Source organism: Rhamphochromis longiceps, linkage group LG18 (assembly GCF_057381845.1).
Source record: "Rhamphochromis longiceps isolate RC_006_pf linkage group LG18, R_longiceps_female_GT1.1, whole genome shotgun sequence".
Taxonomy (NCBI): Eukaryota; Metazoa; Chordata; class Actinopteri; order Cichliformes; family Cichlidae; genus Rhamphochromis; species Rhamphochromis longiceps.
In genome coordinates, this window is record NC_140574.1 from 12,913,140 (window position 1) to 12,938,140 (window position 25,001).

Consider the following 25,001-nt stretch of genomic DNA (forward strand, 5'->3'; position numbering starts at 1 on the left):
CAGAGGGCCAAACTTGGAGGTACATGGTTTGTTTTGCTTTATTTGTGGCTCACTGTGAATGTTACATCTGCACACATCCTGTGGTGGTTTTGCGTTTCCATTACCCAGAAGTCTAAAACTTTCATTTGTTTTAATTTCTTTTTTCTTTTTCTGCTACACAAGCAAAAAGAGGCACCAGCCCCTATTTGCTTTACATAGTAAATTTTATGTTTATATATAACTAGACCGTTTTTGCTGATATTTTAAATCATAATTTTCGTATAACTATTTCACATTTCTTATTTGTTTTTATCAATTGGTGTTTACATATTTTCTCTCCCACTGTATTGATTTTTTAATGCCATGCAAACTTTTATTTTAAGGCTACATGTAACCAAACTTTCACCTACATCTATACTACACACACGCACAATCGCTAACTTAGTATGCATACTACACAATCTTAATCCTAGGTTTAATAAAATAGCCATCTTTAGAGTATGATGTTCATTAAATATTTTGAGTTTGAATACGTATTTCCTCCAAAGGAATTTTCTTCACTGGGTTCGAAGAAGTAGTCAGACACGGTTTACGTTTCTTCGTAAACACAGTCACTCTCCAAATAAAGCATTTCCTCTTTGTTACCCGCGATGTGATGCTCACAAATCACCGTGTGAGGATCGATAGCGTTGACATCATCTGAGCCAATCCAACGCCCTGTTCTGCTTCGCCCTTGTATTAGACAGCCAATCGCTGGACGTCATTGCGCCAGAAGGGGTGGGTTGACATCTAGTACAGGAAGCCAGGCTGAGGTGAGGTGGGGAGGAGAGATCACAAAATAGTTAGCTCGCTGCTAGCTGCCTCCTGGAGCCGATTTGCCCGAAGTGCGATGAGCCCAGGAGGCGAAATTAGTGGGTTTTTTTGGTTTTGATTGGCGCAACGATGACCCTCTGACCCCAAGAATGGACATAAGTTAATGATGACGGGGGAGAAGAAGAAGAAGAAGCGGCTGAACCGCAGCATTCTTCTTGCAAAGAAAATTATAATAAAAGATGGAGGAAGGGTGAGTTAAATATTTATTTATCTCCCGTAAGTTAGCCTGCCATTGAGTTAAACGGGCTCTCGGCCGCCTGTGCTGGTGTGTTTATTTCGTGAAAATACGCGAGGTAATGCAGCTTTTGTTGCGGCTGTCGGTGGTAGCGGGCAACGTTGACCGTTAACGGAGGCTGGGTGTTGGGAGGGCTAACACTGCTAGCTGTGGGCTAGCATTTCCAGTATTAGCGGCCTGCGTTAGCTGCTTGTTAACACGTCAGCTCAGGTAACGGTAGGTCGTTGATACCGTTGTTAGCTCTGTTTCTTTTATTGATAAAGCAGACATTCAGTTACCTTTACTTTTAGCTTTTTCACTCTACATTAATGCTAATAGGAACTCACGTTTCTTTAAATTATGTGGCACTAAAAGTACCAGCTGGGACTAGCTCAACGTTAGCTTACAAGCATATGTGTTTAATTGGGCTTATTTTTTATTTGCCCTTACTAGCTGAATAGTTACATCTGGGTAGTTTTAAGGTGCTGTATGCGGTACAAAGCTAATGTGCAGTTACTTGGTTAATCTTATAAGTAGGTGAGGGCAGCATATTTAAACATGGGGTTTGTCATGTTGGTTAAAAACAAGCAGAACACAACATCGGACAACTAAAAACATTGGTATTAGCTTCCGAATTTAGAGCCAATCCCGATCTGATGTAAGGTAGGATAAGTGTACGTTAGCTGTCCAGAGTTTGGTGAGTCAGGTCCTATTGCCATATTTTTCTCCTGTCTCTGGTTTATTGACACCTGTAAAGCTGTAATGTTGTGACATTTTTTTATTTTGGATATTTGTATAAAGTTGCCTTGACTAAAGGGCAACTCCCATACAAGGGATTATATAGGTGATTCATTTAAATTTGTTTTGACTGTTGACTGTAGATGGTGGTGATTCTTCTAAATTAGGCTGCTGGCAGTGTGAGTATGGTGGAGCTGTTATAAACTCAGTGAGGCATCTGTACCGGTTACGTAATCAGTGGGACAGTAATGCCAAACATACTGAAAATCCATATGAAGACTAACAATTGTGATCATAATGAGGAGAACCACTTCAGATGATCACCTTACTTGATGGGGCTCTTTTCCACTCAGGCTCCATGTTTGTAATCAGTCTTTACTGTGGCTGTGACTGGTTCTGACCACTCAGCTATTAAGATTTCATTTATGAACATTGAGCAGGAGTGAATGATAGCATTAGACTCCCTAGTCAATGGCAGTGCATTAAGCTCTGAATGCGAGGCAGGGTGTCATTTAAATGGAGAAGTTGCTGCATCCATTCAGTGACACAGTTAGATGTTGTTCTTCATTTTCTCGGAGAAGCAGGCATCCCAGGGATACAGTTGTGATGGAGCAAAAAGGGTGGGAGCTTATTTGATTTACGCCCCTGTCAGGCCTGCAGGCTAGTGTGGTATGCTGGGAAATTACAAACCGCACAAGAGTCTTTCGGTTTAGGCTGGCGTATTTTATAGTTTCTACAATTATCACACAAAGTCATTTCCTGCCATAATTTGTTCTCAGTGTCCATGTACACGGCATCATGCGACATCTTCACCTTTGCAAAGATTAAATTGAGCTGGAATATAGTGACTTCCTCCCCACGATGTGGTTTTTATAAAAGGCAAAGGGGATTTCTATTTGCGTGTTACTCATTACAGATCTAGGCCTTTATTTTAAGAGTGACCCAGTAAGCTAAAATACTAACTGTTGTACTATGTCATCTGTTAAATCAAACTGTATAATTTAAATTTTTATGAATTTAGTAAATTATGATTGAGTAAACTTGGGTTTTCCCCTGGTTTACAATGGAATTTTGGGTGGTTAACATGATTGGTTTGAATATTGCTAAGAGTTGCCTTAATTGTTCATTTCTTGTTATTTCTGTCTGTTTGATAATGAAAAATCAATTTTAAGCTTCAGGAAATGAAACTCCACTTCAAAGAAAACGATTCTGGAGATTTTTACTTTGCGAGAATGTCAAAACCCATTTAGTAGGCTCCAGACAAACCTCGCATCTCTTGGTAAAAACGAATCCTCTTGATTTACATTCTGGTCATTGTCTTGGACTTAGTGCAATTCATAATGAGGGCAAAGCAGTATAGATGTGTCTTAATGTTGTAAGTATGTAATGCATTAATGTAACCACTGTGCTTCTTTTGCTCATGTCAGCTTGTGCAATTTAGATTTGAACGCTGCATCATTTACTGCAACTTCCTGTTGTAAAGTGCGTTCAGAGAAGTGTGTTGGTAACAAAATATTGCTCATAACTTGGCTATTGCTAGTGAAAACAAATGCTAGTTTAAGTAGAAGCAATCTGAGGTTATCTGTAAGGTCTTATCTGCAGGCTAAAATACAAAAGAAACATTTCTTACTCAGTAAGTGTCCTTTAGTCTATTTTATTTATAGTTTTCACATAATTTATGTGCATGTTAATCTCCTAATCATTGTCAGGTTGAGTAAATGTAGTCGTTTTATGCAGAAAAAGCATATGAAATACAATTATTTAGCAGTGTATCTGTCAAGTCAAAAAGAAAAAATCCCGTAATTTGGACACTTATTCAAATACAGGGTATGAAGTGAATTTCACTCTTGTACCCATCTGTGGGTTGTTCCACAGAATCAGGCGATGTGGAGTCTGTATCATTTAGCAGATTCCAGCTCTAGGTTTGATTTGTTAATGTCTTCCCACAAACAGGCACTTAAATGCATGTTACGGTCTCTGTTGCTTGTCATCTAACCGCCTTTCTACCTGTATGTCTGTGTTTGTCTCCATTCAGCCTCAGGGAATTGGGGAGCCCAGTGTTTACCATGCCGTGGTGGTCATCTTCCTGGAGTTTTTTGCATGGGGTCTACTCACTGCCCCGATGCTCACGGTAAGCCTAGAGTGTACGCATGCACATACACACTCTGTTATGTATACTGACATAACTGTTTATAGTCTAACACACCCACCTTTCCTCCTTTAAAACCCCAGCCAGCGAGTGGCATTTCTCAGACCATTGGTGTCTATGAATAATTGAATCTCCAATCGATTGAGCAAGACCAGGGTGGCGTGGTTTTGGTTTTTGTGAATGTGCATTGGCAGATGTTTTGCCAGCAGCTAACGAACTGAAAAATATGAAAAGGCCACCAAAGTGTTGTATTGTCTGAGCACTAGTTCTTTGTCTAAAAGGCTTATCAGGGGGTCGCTGGTTGGTGCCGTCAGCCCGGAAAACCACACCATACAATCACCTCGCTGCACCACACAGCAGCGTGGGGTGGGGTGGGGTGGTTCCAAGTATTTGACTCACAGTTTGAACAGCGTCATTTAGAGGAACTTCTCTCTAAAATGTCTCAATCAACAAGTATTTTGCACAATTTCATATTTTTTTAAAATAAATAAAGGGCTAAGATGACTGAGACCAATGAAGTACTTTAGTTTATACCAGCAGGGATTGTGTGTTCATCAAGCCTGTAGACTCCTGGTGAAACAAAGGACTGCAACAACACCACGCCAACGGGGGATTGTATGTTAATAGTTTTCATTCTTCTCACCCTGCCTTTTCACATTTCAGCCAAACTCGGCATTTACTGAATTCTTTCCTTTCTAGTTTCTCCTTGGGTTTTTTTTTTTTGTGCACATTCCTTTTCCTTCTCGTGTAAATGTCTGTGAGGAGAAACTGGTGTCTCAACAAATAATGAGTAAACATCTGTGAGCCACATGATGTAAAGCAGACAGGCTTACGCAACACGTGCTTCACAGCAGTCTCCTGTTTGAGGAGCTTGTTGTATGTGTAACTGTTTAGCATTAATTACTGGTTGGATGGGTGGGGTGGATTGGGAGGGCTGTTGCCTTCACAATCCCTGGACAGAGGCAGGATTTGCATTTTAGACTAATCAGAGGACGCCTGAAGATGAGAGCCACTGCTTCACTGCTCCCAGTGAGTGCACTGCTTCATTAGTATCCAGCAGCAACAGTCTTCACAGAGCATTCAGAGTGTGTGTGTTGGGTAACTGACTCCCAGAGGAAAACAGGGGATTCTTAGCTTTGCCATCAGCTTTCCCTCAGTACCCCCAAACAATAATCAGATCCTGTTGTTGTCCCAGTTGTGCTCATCGTGTCCTAAACTGCTTGTTCCTGCGCCAGTGTCAATGAACCATATCTGCCGTGGACTTTAAACCTGTGAACTTCATCTATCTGAACGCCTGTTTCCGTTCTGCACCCACTAATAATGAGCTGCTTGACTATGGCAAAAATCAGAATTGCATTTAATTTGGTTAATACTGAGATCATGTTTATTTAACAGGGTTACTCTTGGACTTGCAGAAAAAAAATAGTGGATTTTTCCTGCCATCAAAAGACACGCTAGGTACAGTCCTTAACAAATTTGTTAGATCACCTGTTGTAAATTAAATGCCAGAGAGAAATAAGTCAGAAACTTGTTTAAAACTGAAAATGACTAAATTAACTGAACTGAAGTCGTGTCTTTACACTCAGATTTGAGCTAGAAAACCAGATTTCTCTGAGAATTTAGAAATGAATCAAACAGATTTCAGGAATGCAAGTCAATGACTGTAATTTGCCATTTCTCTTTTTGTTGTTGTTGTTTAAAAAATTCATGGATAACAAGAATTATTATATTCGACCATTACACTGGGTGGAGTCTACTAATTTTGTTAAGCCCTTTAAGTCCCTACAAAAGAATTTCTTAATCTCAAGAGTGAGACAGAGACTGACAGTTCCCACTTTTTTTCAGCTTTATTTGCAGATTCTTGATTTTTATCAAATTGGTAAACATTTACTCTTAACAGAGCAGAGTGAAACAAATATGCTATAAAACAGAAATAATCATTTTGTTGATCAGTCTCTAACCACTCCACTCTGGAGATGATAACACCGAGGACAAAGGTTATTTATAGTTAACTAAAATTAAACCAAACAAGTAGTTGATGTCATTTTAGTTAGCTGGAATATAAATGAACACTAGACTTTAAAAAATGTAAAAACTAAGAAAATATTGTGTTTAGGTTAACCAAAATAAATTAAAAGTTTAGTTTAGATTCAACTGACAAATTCTTTTTAATATATCAGCACCTTCAACCTGAGATGCCTTTGAATTTATTGAGATGGCAGTGTTTTATGACATTTGGCCATTTGGTTTGTAGTATACTGTTATTATAACAAACAGTGATTGTGAAACCAACAAAAACTGATGTGAAACTAAACATTTCAGACCAATAAAAACTAAACTGAAGGAGTCTAACCCATCGTGGTTACTAAAAGTGAAACTAAACATTTCTAACCAATAAAAACTAAACTGAAGGAGTCTAACCCATCGTGGTTACTAAAAGTGAAACTTAAAACACACATTTGAAATAAATTTGAAACAAAAACTAAAGAAAAACACAAAACTGTAGTCAGCATAGCGCTGAGCAACCCTGGAAGCTTTATTAGTTTAGTAAACTTTGCAGGTCATTTGACTGCTCAAACAAATGAGGCTGTGAGTTTATCTTCCCAACATAAGCAGAACAAAAGCAACTTCATCGTGTTTCCTTCCCGAATAAAATGTGGGCACTCCAACATGTTCGGGTCAGTTGTTGTGGAAAGGAAAACTCAGATTTACTAGGGACCACCGGGAGCATGTTGTCTGGAGCCTTTATGATCTTTGCGCATTTGCAGTTCGATTGTGTTTAGTGCTCACAGGTGGATGGGAAGACAAGTTTGTCTATTGTGTGATTCAACGTGAGCATTGAATCATGTTGTAATAAGCCATTAAAAAATAAAAAAGGAGGGGGAAAAGCCAGGTGCCAAATTCTTTAGTCTTTTTTTTTCCCCTCCTTTTTTGTGCAAGTTTTAACCTTTTTCAGTGACAGTGAAGTCTCTGGGATCTTTTTTCTGTTTGTTTTAAACATGCAAAGCAGCTACATTGTTCATCCAATCAACCAAGTGTGCCCTTATCCAAGCATTTTCCAAGGGCGACTGCCCACATGGTTCTTTCATTCTGCCCGGGTTAACCTTTCAAACAAGATTGCACTGTTGACAGGAAAGGACGTCGTGCAGACGTTCTTGCGGTGGCTGGGTTTTTGTTTGGTTTTCCTCCCCCTATCAGCAGCTCTTGACCTTTTGTGGAGGATTTTTTCCAGCACAATAACAAAACATGAAATTAGGACCTTTCAAAATGATCCCTTTTCTAAATGGACATTTACAGCATTCATAGTAAAAATAAATAAAATATTTCAAATGGCCCTTCTTGAAGATCTGCATCAAAACTTTTTATTGAATGAAATGGCAAGCAGAAAAAATAATGTTACAGAATTATATGTGACAGCAATTTGTAAAACTACATCTGCTGTAACCAGTGTAGCAGGGAGACAACGGTTTGTGGTATCATGGAAAAATACGTTTTGTTTTTTTGTTTGTTTTAAATCTGTGCCTTGGTTGGTTGTTGGGGTTTTGTTTTTAAATATCCATCTGTGTGTTAATGAGTAATCTTATTAAATAATAAAATTTGCAGTGTTCCCCCTAAATAATTGTGATCATGTTTCTTGCCATAATTCTGCAGGCTTAATTCAGTGTTAATAAAGTGGTTTAATTTACTTTTATGTGTGTTTGCTCTGCAGGTATTACACCAGACATTCCCCCAGCACACATTCCTGATGAATGGGCTCATTCATGGTGTGAAGGTAAGAGACAGCACAACAAGACAATACAATAACTGGTCCGATTCATGTGTCTCACTATAAGACAGCTGGTTCTTGTCCTTCCTTCTGATTGGTTGTGTGATGTTCAAAGCTGTTGGAAAATGCTCAGACGTCTATGACTGTGTTACATCAGAATTATTGCACCAGAGTTTTTTGTTTTGAAATAAATAAATAAGGAAATGGGAGAAACACCCTTTAACCATCTTATCAGTGTTGAAGTTGCATAGGACTCATAAATAACTACATATAACAAATGTTATAGATATCTGGTTATGTTTCTTGTTATTGAAAGAAAAAGTACTAGTGGATTTATTGGATTTCTAAATCTGCAAATATAGAAGGCACTTGAGGAATGATAACAATCGCACAGTTAATGCCACTAATCAGATAAAGAGTATCCTCAATCTTTAAGCGTGCTTTGGTTTTTGTGTGTGTTTGCTGATAAGTTTCCCCTTCATATGTCATTGCTTAGCCAAAGGTGAAGAATTTTTGTTTTTGCTCATGTGTACATTACGCAAGTTTAGTGAGATTTGTGCAGTAACCATTTTACAAAGACCTTGTAGTTCACAATGATTTTACAACCATTACAAGGGTCATCTGTCCTTCACATTATATCTCACAAAATTAAATTGAGTGTAATCAATTAGGGTTCTTTTTTTTCTTTTTTTAAAGCAGGCTATAATCTCACTTTAATTTCATCACTGTCAATATATCTCAAGGCTTCTGCAGCAGCCGTGCGAAACAAAGTGATATATGAATGGAAATAAAAACCAAAGCCAATTTAAAAGTACCAAAAGAGGAAAAACAAACAGGGTTTTTAAATGACCCCATTAAAATCTTTCATTATTGTTACTGCACCAAGTGGCCAGTTCCCATAAAAACCCAATCAGTGTCCATCATCATGTTTGCCATCAGTGTATTTCCATGTTGAAATATGACTGCAAGCTGTCCAGTAACTGTAGCAGGTTCCCAAGCTGGACTAAGAATAAATGAAGCTCCTTCAAAGGTGATGTAGCGTAAGATAATCTACAGATTGGTTAAGGACATGCTTGTAATCATTTCAAGTTTTTGGTTACTAGGATTTAAGAATTGTGGCCCAATAATTTTTCCTTGCAAAACTGCAAAGCTTGTTAAATTCAATCCTAAGCAAGGTTCCTCTATGACAGGTCACAGCATTTTAAAGATGGTCTCGGTTCTCAGCGTGTGTTGGCCTGTAAGTCTTTATTTATTCTAGATTTAGCATGCCAGCCAGCTAGCTATAAGCGCTCTGTTATTATTTTGTTTGCTCTGGTTTAAAGTTTCCATTAGGAGTAAGTAGGGACTGAGGATGACTCACAGACAGCTGGAAAAAGTTTTATATAATTTTATTTTCAGTCACAGCAGCATGTTAATAGCAAAACTTTGAACATACAGTACTTTGCTGTTCAGTATTTACAATACCCCAAGAGATAACAGAAAGAGAAGGAAAACAAACCAAAGAAATCCTTACAAAACTAAAAACAAACAACAACAAACACAAAAATAAAATGTATAAGGGACATTCAGTGTACAGTTAAATATGATAGTGATATAGAGATATGGTATCCGGTCATGATAAGGTGGTCATTTTAAATGTTTCCATGTACATTAGAAATGGCTGCCATGCCTTAAGAAATTTGGTGGTTGAACCTGCCAGTGTATATCTCATCTTTTCCAAGTGCAAAAACCTCATGAGCTCTGCAAGCCACTGTTCATGTGTGGGAGGAGCTTCCTGCTTCCATCTTAAAAGTATAACGCGCCTTGCAATGAGTGAAGCAAAGGCAATAGAATTCGAATAGTATTTTGGCAGAGTGATGTTTTGAGGTATCACCCCAAAGATAGCCGTTAGAACAGAAGGATCATATTTAACGTTATATATCTCTGAAAAGGTGTTAAATATAGACACCCAATAGTTATGAAGATTGGGGCATGTCCAAAAGGTATGAAGGAGCGAACCTGTTTCTGCTTTACATCTGTTACACAGGGGGTCAGCTCCTGGATAGAACTTGGCTAACTTTTCCTTGGAGGTATGTAATCAGTGTAGGACCTTGAATTGGAGGAGCCCATGCCTGGCACATATCAAAGAAGAGTGTACCGCATGGAGAAAAGATTGCCAGAGTTCATCTGTTATATTCATCCCAAGGTCTTTCTCCCACTGTACTTTAAGGATGGAGAAAGAAGGAGATTGAAGACCCAACAATATAGCATCGATTTCTTTAATCGCCCCTCTCTTATCACTGTTTATCTTAATAATAATCCAAAGAAGTCTTCAAGTAATTCCGGAAATGAAGAAAAATAGACTCTTTACAAAGTGGCGAATTTGTAAATAGCGGAAAAAATGTTGCTGGGGAACATTAAAGTGCTTCAGGAGCTGCTTCACTGCTTCAACTCAACAAAGCTGATAGGCACGTTTTGACACAATTGGATGACTCAATTTGGAGCCAAGCTGGAGTCTCTGTAGTAAAATTTCTCATCCAGTACAGCATATTTTGAATATTTGCTGCCAAATATGGAAAAAGTTTTTTCAGTCATCGAGACTTATTTTACAGTTTTGAAACTCTGAGTTCTTGTTTACAGTGTGTGCATGTTCTTGAAAGTGAAGGTTACCCATTAGTAACATTACTGACACATCCAGCAGTATCTTATTCCTCTGTTCCCCTCTATCTTTTCAGGGCCTGTTATCATTTCTGAGTGCTCCACTAATTGGAGCGTTGTCAGACGTATGGGGACGCAAGTCCTTCCTGCTGCTAACAGTCTTCTTCACTTGCGCGCCCATTCCGCTGATGAAGATCAGTCCATGGTGAGTGCTGAAGCTTTGAAACGCCAGCATGTCACTGATCAACATTAACCAAAACAATCTGTAGTTTTAGCCGTTGTGTATGCTCACAGGTGAAGCTTTTGTCTTTTATTCAGGTGGTACTTTGCAGTCATCTCGATGTCCGGTGTCTTTGCCGTCACCTTCTCTGTGATCTTTGCCTATGTGGCAGACATCACACAAGAGCATGAGAGGAGCACTGCTTATGGTTTGGTAAGGAGGCACATTTCAAAAGCTTTTCAAAGGTGTCAGTTAAGAATCTGTCAATTATTTCATCCCTCTTTCCCTCTTTCCTTCAGGTATCAGCTACCTTTGCAGCAAGCCTGGTTACCAGCCCAGCCATTGGAGCCTACCTGTCTGAGGCTTACAGTGACACCTTAGTTGTGATCCTGGCCACAGTCATCGCTCTGCTCGACATCTGCTTCATCCTGATGGCTGTACCAGAGTCGCTGCCGGAGAAGATGAGGCCAGCATCATGGGGAGCGCCCATCTCCTGGGAACAGGCAGACCCCTTCGCTGTGAGTAACACAGTAATCTTTACTGATAAATTTCAGTGTACAGGCTGGGCCAACACAACAGCAGTGTGATTTATTATCTGTTAGTCTCTGGCTTAAAGAAAAACACAAAACATTGTGTGAACACTTACTTCACGCATAATTGAATGTTTCTAATTTTAGCTAAGAGCCTTAAACTGAAAGAACACTTAACACTGTGATTCACAACCAGTGATAAATTAATTGAAATAAGTGAGAAATAATGAGAAAAGTAACTACCCTTTACGTTCAAAGCACAACACAAAAAGTACAGTTTTTTTTTAAATGAGTCATTAATAATAATCTTTAAAAATCCAAATTATGCATTTAATCATTTAGCTGCTGGTTGCGCACTTCTCAGATCTTGGTGCTGCTGACAAGAAAACAAATGATTTACCTAAAGTTGTTAAACTATTTAAAGCATAACTTCACAGTGTAGTTATGAAAGCTTAAATCCACTGTTGTGTGGCGATATGTATTCCTTGAGACTTTCGAAGTCTGGATTATTGGAATCGTGTCTCTTCCAAACTTAATCTTTTCAGTAGCAAATTTACTCTGTAAGTACTTTGCTGAGCTGCTGTGAACACATAACACTGGGAGGAATTTGTAGTAAACAAGAGCAGTCTGAGGTTTCATACCAAGGCTGATAATTCCAGCATTGACAACATGCATGAGCTGCATCCCTGGATCCAAGAGGATTATCTGGATCTCGATTAGCTTGTGATATTTTCTTGAACATCTAGGTGATGTCTCCCAGTTTTACTTTTCTCAGTTCAATATGTATTTGTGAAAATACAATGTGGATGTCCAATTTTGAGCTTTTTCATAATGCTAAAAAGACACTCTGACTTTAGTCAGTACAGTCCAATAACCGCGCCAGAGGGAGTGTTCGCCCAGGGCGCCAAACAGGCTAGGACCGCCAATGTCTGTTAGCATTTTAATGCAAATCTGTCCAATTATTCCTAGAACCTCATTCCCACCAGCAAAAACTTGCAAAGTGTCAAACTGAATGCAAACTTTGTTTTTGCTCTAAGGCACTGCGCTGTGGAGTTTTTCCTCCCATCTCTTGAGTTTTCCAGTGAAAACATGTTCAGATGAAATATTTCGATGTCCATTAAGAACAGAAGGAATACATTTCCTCTGTTTAACAGAACAATCTGTTTAAATGTGCAGATTATGGACTTCTCTCATTTTCACACAGCGTCTTCAAAAAGTCCTTTTATTACAGAGTCGTTATCATTGTTGCTGATGGTTTGCAGATTAAGATAAAGTTATGTTAGCGTATATATGTAGCACATGTGAAAGTAAAGCTTTAATTTGAACACTTCACCCTTATCGCCCTCACAGCCTTTGCAGCTTATGGCTTAATAAATAAGTATATTTGATTAAGCGAGCATGTCAGAAACCACTCCTGTTTTGAATTCTTGCTCATGTTAACTCTTCTTGTTGCTCTCTTGGTCAGTCTCTGCGTAAAGTGGGCCAGGACTCTACGGTGCTCCTCATCTGTATCACAGTGTTCCTCTCCTACCTCCCTGAGGCTGGCCAGTACTCCAGCTTCTTCCTCTATCTCAGACAGGTGAACGCCAAACTTTCTTCCTCACACATTTCCAGAAAGACCACAAATGCCTGAAATATACACCAAAGCAAAATTTAGACACATCACAACCACTTGGTGGGACTGAGCTGCTAAATAAAAATGGCATTACTGGAGCATAAAGGAGATGCTATAAAAGTGTAAAATATAGTATACTGGGGGGGGGGTGTTTTGTTTGTTTGTTTTTTATTGAGGACAATAAAATTTATTATTTTACATTTTGGGTAATTAAAGGCTGAAAAGCTCAGGGACATGAGAAACCTGCTGACCACACACTTTCACTTCCACTGCTCCAAGACTGGCCGAACAGGTTTGCTGAGCCGCACGTTTCTTTAAAACTAGAGCAGATTCATTAGGTTTCTCCACAAAATGCTATCACAGGAAAATCATTGCTTTACACCCTAGCAGAAATAAGTGGACGGCTTCATTCATTATGCTGCAGGAGCATACGGGAGCAGCTGTGGGATTGTTTCTGTTTAACTGAAAGTTTCGAGTGGGGGTTTGTTTAGTTTGTGTAAACGGTGTCAGGTGAACCAGTTAGGCAGGTCCTTCACACGCAGGCTCATTTTGTGGGGGGAAGAAGCGACGCTGTCGTTTTGGGGCACCAGGGCTAACACACCCCTTGTCCCCTCTCTGCTGTCTGCATTGATGGAAATAAAAGGGAGCACTCCTGGTGTACTTAGCATAAATACACCAGGAATGTAAAGAACGCATTTTCTCTGAGGAAAAAGTAGTGTTACTGAAGACTCCAACCAAACCCTGTTCTTCCAATGTGCACACAATTGAAGGTTTTATGGTAAGATCTGTGCTCTATTGTTCATGTCCTAACCTGCGATAGCTCAACGCTCTCTCTCACCCTCAGGTCATAGGCTTCTCCTCAGAGACAGTGGCTGCCTTCATCGCTGTTTTGGGAATCCTCTCAATATTAGCTCAGGTACTGCTGTTTATTTACATTTACATCTGATATCAATCATTCTACTTTACTTCCATTAAGCATGACGGTGTTTTGTTTTTTGGTTGTTGTTTTTTTTTTTTTTACTGGCTGATTTATTTTCTCAGTCAAAATGCTGTCTTTGTAAACTTTATAGACTGGCTTTTGGATCATGTTGCCCCACTTTGATTGGTCTATTTTGATCGGATTTCTTTTTCTCTCATTTATGCTTTTATTTTAATGCAGCGCTGTCTTACTATTCTTACTATCTCTTATAGTCTCTATTTTGTTGATTTGTGTTCCCGAACACAAGTTTTCCAGCATTATTTTCATGTTCCTGAACACAATCCGTCTGCGGTCTCATTTTGCTGTCGATGTCCACCAAATTATTCTTTTCCACACAAAAAAATACCTCATTTGGGGGTTGGAGGCATTTGTTGTGGCAATGATGATTTTACTCCTGAGACCCAAGTTGAAATCATAGATGGGTTAGGCATTAAAAGCCATTTGGTTAGAGTTGTTAAAACATCATTTTTGGGGTCTCTGACACTTTTTTTTTTTTTTAGTTTGTTGGTTGACATGGTGACTCTGTGGACCCACATTGTCTGTACAATTTGCTCCCTACATTACTTTTAAAGCCGTGCCGTCAAGAAAAACATGGGGGAGTGTTATGTAAAAGAAGACGAAAACAAAATTTCTCTCATTTGAATTCATGCATAATTATTTCAGCTGCGTTTCAGGACTTGGATGAGAAGCTGTTTAAGTTTAATGTGGGTTTTGATTGTTGTTGATCAGTGCCTGGTATAATTTGGGTCTTTATGTTTTGTGTTCCCTTAGACGGTTGTGTTGGGGATCCTGATGCGCTCTATAGGAAATAAGAACACAATCCTGCTTGGCCTCGGCTTTCAGATCCTCCAGCTGGCCTGGTATGGCTTTGGATCTCAGCCCTGGTTAGTATTTCCTAATGCAAACACTCACATTTCTTCATTTATTCGCATCAGCAGAACTTGAGGTCACAAAGATCCTACTGGTTGAAAATTGGAACGTGTAGTTGTATTTCATATTTGTTTTCACTTCCTCCATGTGTAATGTGTGTGTTCATGGAGCCCGGGTTGAGAGTGTAGCATGGTTTCTCTGGTGACTGCGGTTAAATGTTGTAACACCATCCAGCCGCTGTAATGCTGATTGTGTGCAGAACAGCAGGGCTACAAATGCGACGGAGGAGAGTTAAAGAAATGAAGCCAACGCCTGAGTGCAAAAGCACTGCGGCTCCTCTAGTGGCCATGCTAGCTACAATGCTAGCTACAAACGCCAGTTGGTTCCCGTAGACTCCAGTGCTAAAATGTCCAACTTCATAGTGTTAAAAGCATACTTATAGCCCCTTTGTAATGAATCCATGTGGGTTGAATTTCTTTATACCTCGTAAACACGGTTGCCTCAGTTGGGCGTGGTCTTTTTTGGCAGGTGTCCTAACACAGACAGTTGGACTATAAAACAGCCACAATCTGAAAACATGCAAATACCTGGCGTACCCCTTCAACACAAAATGAAATACAATAACTGTTGTGCCTATGATTTCAAAGAATTGGGGAAGGAAGTTTATCTTGACAAATCATTTCCTGCCCTTTTTGTGACAGTGGTTCTAATCCTTCAGGATTAAAAATAAAATAAAAAAACAAGTAAGTATTAAATGTCTGAGAAAACTTAAAACATTTATTTGTCTTTATTTAACTTTAAAATAATAAGAAATCATCAGAAACACTTAATTTACTCATCAATCAGCACAATTACATTTACTATCGTTAAAACCAGCATCTGCATATCAGGACTGTTTCTCCATTAACACTAAAAGCTTTTCTTATTTTTGCAGATAAATTAGAAAAAACAACAACTTTGTACTACAGCTAGTTATCTATTGGCACTCCTATTTCACTACCCTGAGAGACCACTAGAGGGAAGCAGAGGCTTACCTAATGCTACTATTGTAACTTAAACATAAGATGTAATATTTTTTTATGTGACTCTTTGAACACATAAATGATTGATTGTGAGACGTTAAAACAAAAGTGTAGATATTTAACCCTATCAAACTTGCACTTGACTCTCAGTCAAACAATTAATCGATTTATTTTAAGTCAGATGAATGAAAAATAATATTTCAAGCTTTTCTTGCTTTAAACCTGCTGATATGAAGAACTCGATAAACGACCACCCCGACACATTGATCACGCTCTGTTTCATTTCTCTTCAAGTGTGGTCATAGCAGCTTCAGTTTCTCATGTTGTTTTGGCCTGAAGGAGAAGACGGGCGACTATAATATCTATTGATTCTGAAAGAAAACATTCAGCATGTCTCTCTGCTGCTCCTCTGAGCTTTGGTCAATACTCTTTAAATCGGGTTAAATAAAGGTTAGACTGGCTGTGTCATATATTAAGGGGAGAATCCTCATGTTGCTCACAGAAGGGTAAAAAAATCTGCCTTTAAAATCAGAATAGAAATCACATTCTGATGAAATGCACGTTGACACACTGTTGAAGTTTAGATTTTCAAATAAAACAGGAAGTGCAGCTTCATCTAAAACTAGCTTTGTCATCAGAAAAGTGCATATTTCACAATTTATTCCTTAAAGTATTAGGCAAGTAAAATCTTTGTGTTGTGTTTGGTGACTGTAGGATGATGTGGGCAGCTGGAGCCGTTGCTGCCATGTCCAGCATTACGTTCCCCGCCATCAGCGCCATTGTGTCCCGTAATGCGGACCCTGACCAGCAAGGTGAGAGTGTCATCGGAACAGAGGTCAAAGATGCACAAAAACATGCCTGTTGCCAAATGTCGGCCAACTGTGGTCTTTCCTGAAGTCTGCATGTTCTCCCCGTGTCTGTGTGGGTTCTCTGTGGGCACTCAGCGTCCTCCCACAGTACAAACACATCTATTTTAGGTTAATTGGTGATTCTTTATTGGTCGTAGATGTGAATATGAGCACATATGATCGAAGGTTACAGGAAAAGACCAGTTTTAGATCTCTGTGGGAATCCTGTTCTGACCACTTGCACTTAAGTTAATGTGTGTACTGTCAAAAGTGGTGACCTTTCAACTCGCTTCTCATTTTTGAGAAGGTGTGGGGATCAAGGCAAGTGTTGAGCAAAGCAACGTATTATTATGGCCTGAAACTGCTGCCTCAGCCCACCAGAGTCCGGGTTGTTTCCACAGGATGTTCTGCCACATGGCGATACAGTAGAGCTCACCCTGTGACTGTTGTGGGGGGGGGGGAAAAACAAAAAAACAATCATGACCCTGATCTTCTTCCTCACCTGAGGTCCTGGACACTGTAAACTGCTCAGATGCAGCTGGAGGCCCAGTTTATCACCATCACTATCATCATATTTATTGATCCTCCAGTACAATCCCAGGAGGAGATACAAATCCTGTTGGAGTTGTATCAGGAAGGGCATCCGGTGTGGAAAGTCGGCCAAATCAAACTTGCAGCCCTCTGTGGCAACCCCTTGTGAATAAGGGAGCAGCTGTGTACTTGTGTTATTAGAGGGGTAGCTATGCTCCACATAGTGGCTCGTCTACAGTATATAGGTCGGTGGTTGATATTTTTCAAGGGCCAGGAGAGAACATATCATTGTAATAAATGATCAACATAATTCCCTTCATCTGTCAGTGGTTTTAATGCATTAGCTAACCCGTTCAGAACCAGAAACTTGTGTCCATTTAAATGTTATTGATTGAATGTTGTGTGTTTCGCGTTCCAATTTTTTTGTGGGGGGATCTACTGAAGGTTTTTCCATATGCGTCTTGTTCAGGTGTTGTTCAGGGCATGATCACTGGAATTCGAGGCCTCTGTAACGGTTTGGGTCCTGCTCTTTACGGCTTCATCTTCTACTTATTCCACGTGGAGCTGACCGACACGGACGGCTCTGAGAAAGGTGCCAAACCGAACATGGCCAACCCCACTGATGAGGTGAGCTTGAATCAGAGATGACATTAAAGCCATCTGCAAGGATGTGTATACAGAATTTCCTTATTCATGTGCTCCATAATGACCAAAGTGTTGTCTTCTCCTTCTTAGAGTGCCATCATCCCAGGTCCTCCCTTCCTCTTTGGTGCATGCTCAGTGCTGCTGTCTCTGCTGGTGGCGCTGTTCATCCCGGAGCACACGGGTCCCGGTATGAGGCCTGGCTCCTACAAGAAGCACAGCAACGGGGCACAGAGTCACTCCCACAGCCCGCAAGGCAGCGGGGCAGAGGGCAAGGAGCCGCTGCTGGAGGACAGCAGCGTATAACCTCAGCTCAGGGGGGGCAGACTCCCTCGCTCCACCTCAAAATGCCCTGCACACATGGACAGATACACATAATTTATCACAAGGACACACACACACCTCAGGCACACGTCACACTCGAGTGCCGCAAAGAGATGTTTGTCTGTTTTGCTGTCCACAGCACAAAGTTGGGCGCTCCTTCCTTAGCAGCCCTTTTCTTTCTAATAGCTGGGTTATTGTGAGGACTTTCTAAAGACCCTGTGTGAAGAAAGTGTGTCGAGCATTATCAGGGCTGCAGTGGAAGTGTGTGTGTGTGTGTGTGTGTGTGTGTGTGTGTGTGAGAGAGACTGAGCTGGACTCCAATCTTTGGTTTGTCTGAAGTTGTAACAGTGGAGCACACAACAGCTTGTCCCCCCTCCTGGCGCGAAACAGAACTGAAGTGACTTGGGTTTAAAGTGCGAGTGGGGATATATCTCTGATACGTTACTAAATACCTGTGTGACTCTTGATTATTCCTCTTTAGTTAGCCAAGTGGCACCTTCGTTTGTCTGAGAAGAGCGTAACGAACGCCCTTTCACAAGCTAACTTCTGTTCTGATGCTTGTCTTTATGACTACAGCTCTGTTTAGGCATCCAAGAAGGAAACATAGTTCTTCTTCTAGTTGTTCTTCTGTGGGAGCGCAGCAGCTGTTAAACCTGTGAAAGGAGCCTGCAAACCAGTATTGGAGAGGCGCTGCCTAATTGCAGTCAGGGTTGGCAACCAGTTCAGATACAAAAAGCTTTGTTAGGACCAGGTTTTGTTCAAATATCAAATTTCTTACAGAGAGATGACTAGAAGAGACCACTTTATTAGCTCAAAATGGTTTTTCAATGTTTACTTGCCATTCTCTAGATTAGTAGTACAGTTTGGGTTGTATATTTTTCTCTGTTCAAACTGAAGGCTAGTTGTGCTTCAAGTTTTTATTCAAGAAACAAATGTTGCCTTGAAGTCACTTAAGATATATATGGAGACATTACGTAACCTGTATGAAGACCGAGGTCTGAGAAGGCTCTGTAATCTTGTGCTATTGCTCCCATCGGAGCCGTTACACACTTTTTATTCCTTTGTATTCATGCCCTTCCTGTTACTTTGATTCCTGACGTTTATCACCATCAAGTTGAGGCTTACAGAGGCACGGTTTTATTTTTAAAAAGCCTCTGGACCATTTGGAGCTGGAGCATTGCTATCAGGATGTCGGTGTCGGCACTGACTGTTTGAATTGATATCATTAGGTTCAGCAGAATATCAGCCATGCTGCTGCAGTAGTAAATACAAAGGGTAATCAGTGTGGCGTAAAGTGGTGGATAAGAATCATAACTGTGTCATATAGTCCCTGACGTTTAACCTGACATGTGTACACTCAGAGGCAGGCCACGCTTCTCCAAATGCCTGACATGAAGCACCTCACAGACGTGTCTGGCAACTTATGTAGAAGCTCTGCAGATGCCAGCCTGCGCCACCTAAGAGGCAGAAACGAATAGCAGTAGTGGATTAGATGGCTGAAAATGTTGATGTCATCCTCAAACAGTGAAGCAAAGTAAAATCTGGAGGTTGTGTCGATGTGGAGAGTATTGAGAAATCTGCAGTCATCCCAGATTTCATTAGTTTGAAAAAAGAGAAAAGAAGAAAAAAATCCACTTAAAAGTGTAAGCCCTGAATTTTTATTATCGTCAATGCCTGCAGATGTCTCTGGGTTGGTCTGCAGGTCTGAACCGCTGCTGCCATGTTTTTGGTTTTGTTTTTTTATTTTTTATTTTCCCCTGTCAACAGGTGGCGCTGTCTGTACCTGGCATGCCTGTGAGGTGCTTGTGTGTTTTGTTTTGTTTTTCTTTTTTCGGTCATTTGGATCAGCAATACTGCGTTCCCTTCGTTCACATAATACATCGCCACCTTTCCACATTGTAACTTTGATTTGTGAATGCCTCTCGTAGCTAACAACTGGTTTCATGCTGTTTAACATCTGTATGAACACGTATTTAGTGCCATATCTTCTTGATTTGCTTTTTTCTTTTGTACTGTGTGTGTGTGAATGTACACTTGTGTGATTTGAGTGTTATTGTTGTTCTTTTTATTTTCTCGTCTTCATTTCTTTGACTGAAGATTTAAGTTTTAATGCTTTTTTTTTTTTTTTTTTTTTTTTTTTTTTTTTTAATAGCTTTTTAAAACTTCAGTCATTTTTTAGGCTTAATTGTCAAAATTGGATGGGAAATTATCAAATGTCCATGTGTCCCCTTTGTTATGTTTGTTTTGGATTTTTTTTTCCAGCCTCTGTCTTCATTTAATAACAAGCATTTCACCATGGTTTGTTAAGCTCATATTTTTTCCCAGATTTCTCTGAATGTTTCGAATGAAACTGAACATGTTGACCACACATACCCTCAATACCCTCAAGGGGTTTTTGTCATTTAAGAGGGGATGTTTTTTGTTTGTTTTTTTAAATCATGTAATTGGAAAAACAGAAAATCAGATCCTGCATAAATTGGTAAGATTCTGCACCAGCCCCCCACCACCACCCACGTGCACACCTACAGCCTCCAAGCAGACGACTGTAAATGTACAAAGATCACCTGTACCTAGAGAAAAATGTATATATTTATTCCTCAAGGAGATGGCCACCTCTTGGTCAATTTGGTTGTATGGTGCAATTATTATAATTACTATATATTTCTCCAGAATTACCTGCTAGCCACTCCTGTTTTTAGTACAATGTGGTTTGTGGCCTGAACCCCCCCTCTTTGTGTGCCTAAAATTAGCCAAGAAATGAGTATGGCAACCTAAGTAAGTAAAATGGTGGTTATTAATGTAAATATGGGAAACTAATGATAAACTATTTATTAAAGGTTTATTGTACAATGAAACGTTTCAGGTTGCCTCTGTTTTCTGGGTGGGTAACACAGGTGAAATCGTGTTAATGTGGCAGTGAGTGAGAGTCTGAGCAGCGATAATCACTCGGTCGTTTCGTTTAAGGCGATGATCCAATAGTTAACGGCTGCTAAATCCCAGTGAATCTCACTATAAACTGGTAGCATTCCTGTTGGGCTTTATTTGCTGTTATATTACTGCCCCCCCCCCCCCCCCCCCCCCCCCCTTTGTTTTGTAATGTAATGCTCTGAGTTTGCTGGCTGTTGGTTTAGTAAACCTGCCCTTTGAAGCTTAATGGTACCACTAATGCCTCCTCCACCTACATTGTGTATATAGTCGTGCATTGACCTGAGCTCATTTATGGGTGGTGGATTTGTAATTAAATCCACATGGAGGCGGTAGTTACATCTGGCAGAAACTTTAGAGTCTTCTCCCTGAGTAACAGTGAATGCAAAGCGGGATATGTAAAAAAAACAAAAAAACCCAAAATGTGATATTAATCCAAAATAAAAGAATGTGATAAAGTGGCCAGAATAATTTATTTTTGTTATCAATGTAATGTAGGGGAATTTAATGTCTTACAATTAGCAGCTAATAACTTGCCCATCATTTTGTTGAATTACTGTGTGAATGATGAAGTTTTACTGGGTCAATGCTCAAATCTTAATGTGATTAATGAGTATTTGCATAATATAAAGCAATGTTTCCTGTTTGAAGCCTTACTTGTAATTACTGTTTTCTTTTGAAAAGCGCTTGTGGATAAAATTGTTCGAAAGGAGAATTATTAGATTCATTAATTCTTCCATAAAGCCAGCCTAACTACCCCAGCTTTCTTCTGATTGGCTCTAGATTTAAACAGTAGGTTTGAACAACAGGTGGTTAGAGTTGATGGAAGTACAGCCAGCGCTGCCTGCCGTATCTCACGATGTGTACTCCCGTTAACCTGTCTGAAATTGACCTTTTTGGTCACAGCCATTACTTAGACATACATTCTATTAGGCACACCTGTTTAATTGCTTGTTGATGCAAACATTTAGTTGGCCAATCAATGATAGCAAGTTGACGTAGACTGCTGAAGTTCAAACAGGCCATCAGAACAGGGAAACACAGGTAATTTTAAGCGACTTTGAATGTGGTTGTTGGTATCAGATGGGCTGATCTGCTGGGATTTTCCCATCCAACTGTCTCTCGGGTTTACATTGAAGGGTATGAAAAAGAGCTACTATCTAGTGGATAAATCCCTTGGTCTGATGGGAAGGAAACACAAACACTGGTTACACTCAAAGTATACAGAAGTGCATCTTGGAGGAAGAAAGGGCTACAGCAGCAGAAGACCACACCCAGTGCCATGAGCGCACCAAAGTTGGACAATAAATCATTGGAAAAACATTTCCTGGTCTGATAAGTCTCAATTTACGCTTTGACATTCGGATGGTAGAATCAGAATTTGGAATAAACAATATGAAAGTGTGGATCAATGTAATGATTTCACCGCACTTTGGGGGCATCATTTAAACACACCGCGATAACAGAGTATTGTGCTGGCCGTGTCCAGACCTTTATGACCTTAGTGTGCCCATTTCCTGATGGAGATATGACATGAACGACCGTACGTGACAGAAAACTTTTGTCCTGCAAAATAATAAGTCTGTGGGATTGTTAAGAGAGTGTTGACACGTGACAGCTTCCTGTCATCACACTCTTCACACATGCTGACATGTTGCTGTTTCATTAAGGCTGTTTTTTCATCACTTTTTTTCTTGCATTGGAAAGATGACAAACTGGGGGAACTTCCAGCCACTCTATGCTTAAACATTTGCACTTAAAGAGAAATCTTTGCATGTCTGTGCAGAGTTCCTCTCCAGTGTTTCCTTGTGTCAGCAGGAATATGATGATGTCCGCAAAAGTGCCCAAGTGGAGCAGCAGGTGTTACGTGGTCTTAACCTGGGATAAAAGAGATAATAATAAGGCTCTTAACCATAATCCATGCCCATTGTTTCCCGACGAGCACTCTAACAGCACTGGAAGCTTCGCTTGATTTAGTTACGACAGCTTTATCAGGACAGTGTGGACTCTATCAGTCCTCAGTAAATCACAGACACGCATACTTCAGTAAACAAATGTGCAGCGTGGGAAACAAGCACTGTGCTGCTGTGGTTACATGGCACAATGATTTTGGCTTCCTTTACATATCCCATGAACACATTTGGTTTTAAAAAAGAAACGAGAGGAGATGCTTTAACTTTGCAGCCTCCACTGCTTGTAGCGCCTCAGCAAGTCAACAAATAGCAGGTTCCAGCTTTCCGAGAATTAGGGCCACACAGTCTTGTCGGGATTAACAGCTCTCTGGCAGGGAAAGGATTGGGCATGTTTTAACAAGCAACTTTACTGAGCGCTTTGGAAAAGCTACTCAGGTGACTTCCAAGATGTAAGTGTGAGTGCAGGAGCCCATCTAGTGTTTCCCCTGTCGTTTATTTGTGCTCATGTTTTTGGATGAAACGAGGCCGTGTGACTGTTTGGAGGAGCTGCTGGAATGCATTGTGATGCAGAGTAGCTGTCATGTCGCATTTACTTTCCAGGCCTCTGTAAGGTGCACAAGAGTGAAAGAGCGCTTACATGTTTGAAAACGGGCCTCCTGCACTTGGCTGGAGGCCAGTTCACAGCACCACTGCTAAAAATGTGAGTGTCCATTAACCTCAGAGAGGCACCCATCAAAGTATTATCTTTGCAAGCAACGGAAGGAAGAAATCCTTCTCTGGAGTCGTACATCTCGTATGCCCCGAGGACGCCCTGGAAAGGGGAAACGGACCGAGTTGGTGGATGTCCTACTACGTCCTCACATACGGGAGCAGCTTTCCTGCAGTGAAAAAGTGTAGCACACTGGCGTCTAGGAAGAGCACTGAGATGAATCATATGTGAACCTTATTGTTCCCTCCAGTCAAGCAGGTGGGGTTTTCGCTAACCTCTCCCTCGCTGACTCCTTTCCCATGTTCTATAAGCAGACCACCGATGCGTTCTCACATGACTTCCTGGCACTTGTGGTTGACGATTAACTTTGGGATAGGCGTGGGCCTAAACAAGGTTTAACATCACAGCTCTGACTTTTTCCTCTAAGTCTATACTTAAAGGAACCCAAGTACGTGATATTCAGAGAGAGAGTCGGCCTTATCGCTCTGAACCCTGACCCTGTTGTTTTTGCTGTCACATTCAAACAGGGTGTTACCTACATACAGTGTTGGGACTAACGCGTTATTAAGTAACGCGTTACAGTAACTACGTTATTATTGTGGTAACGAGCACGGTAACTAGTTATTATGCCAAAACCAGGAACGCGTTACTCGTTACTGGGATTTAGATAGGCTCGTTATTCGTTACTTGTGTGGTGGCTATCGCGGAGCTTCCACAGATTCAATAATATTAGCAAGTGGTGGAAGCCAGCAAGTGGATGAAGAAAAAGGGAGGCAGGAGGAGAGACCCGAAGCGGCCGCTGGTCCGAGAGTGTCAGGTGAACTGAACTTCAGGTAAGAAGTTATAACCTGCAGTCCATCTGGGTCAGATATGAACCAAGTTTAGGTGGAGTTTATTTTAGTTATGCTGACTTTTTCGTACTGCGTGCTAGCTAGCATGACGGAGTTTCTATACAGCTGGGTGGGTGATACTGATGTTGAACTTTATTTTGTTCATAAGGTTAATTATTAGAGTTTCCAACCGTCCCGTAAAAAACGGAATCGTCTCGTATTCAGAGAAAATATTACGCGAACAGTTTGTCCCGGACTTCAGCTACAATGAAAAAGACACAAAGCTGGAGTTATTCTGTGTTTACGCCGCACAGCTGCCTCTTCTTCTCTCATCCTCTCACCCTCCCTCTCCTGTTTCTACTTCAATCATGAAACTGATCAATGATCAGCTGATCGGCTTTTCTCTCTTGTTTGTTTATCGCCCACTTTGCGCCAGAAAGAGGAAACCAGCGGATGTCGCGGTAAACAACAGCAGCACTTTTAAGCTTGATCAGCTGTTGTTAGAATTTATTTAATATTAATTTCTAGTATCAGCTGATGTTTGCTGGAGCCACAGCTGTAAACCTGCTGGTTATGATGTCGGTTTGGTTATGTGATGAGAGGGAAACATGAAGATGAAACCAGGAGATGTCCTTACTGGATCATCAGAGCTGAACAGGTGATGGAGAAACAGGTTTACCTTTTAGG

General features: G+C 40.4%; 1 protein-coding gene across 1 annotated transcript; it reads left to right on the forward strand.

Annotated features, from left to right (window-relative positions):
• The first annotated feature begins 789 nt into the window (after positions 1–789).
• slc71a1-2 (solute carrier family 71 member 1-2) lies at positions 790–21,285 on the forward strand. The gene is made up of 12 exons (XM_085388669.1): positions 790–1,042; positions 3,840–3,935; positions 7,663–7,725; positions 10,434–10,561; positions 10,675–10,789; positions 10,876–11,094; positions 12,572–12,685; positions 13,566–13,637; positions 14,472–14,584; positions 16,307–16,404; positions 17,441–17,598; positions 17,707–21,285. The coding sequence occupies exons 1-12, from the start codon at positions 956–958 to the stop codon at positions 17,917–17,919; spliced, it is 1,476 nt and encodes a 491-aa protein (XP_085244795.1). The 5' UTR covers positions 790–955; the 3' UTR covers positions 17,920–21,285.
• The last annotated feature ends 3,716 nt before the right edge of the window (positions 21,286–25,001 follow it).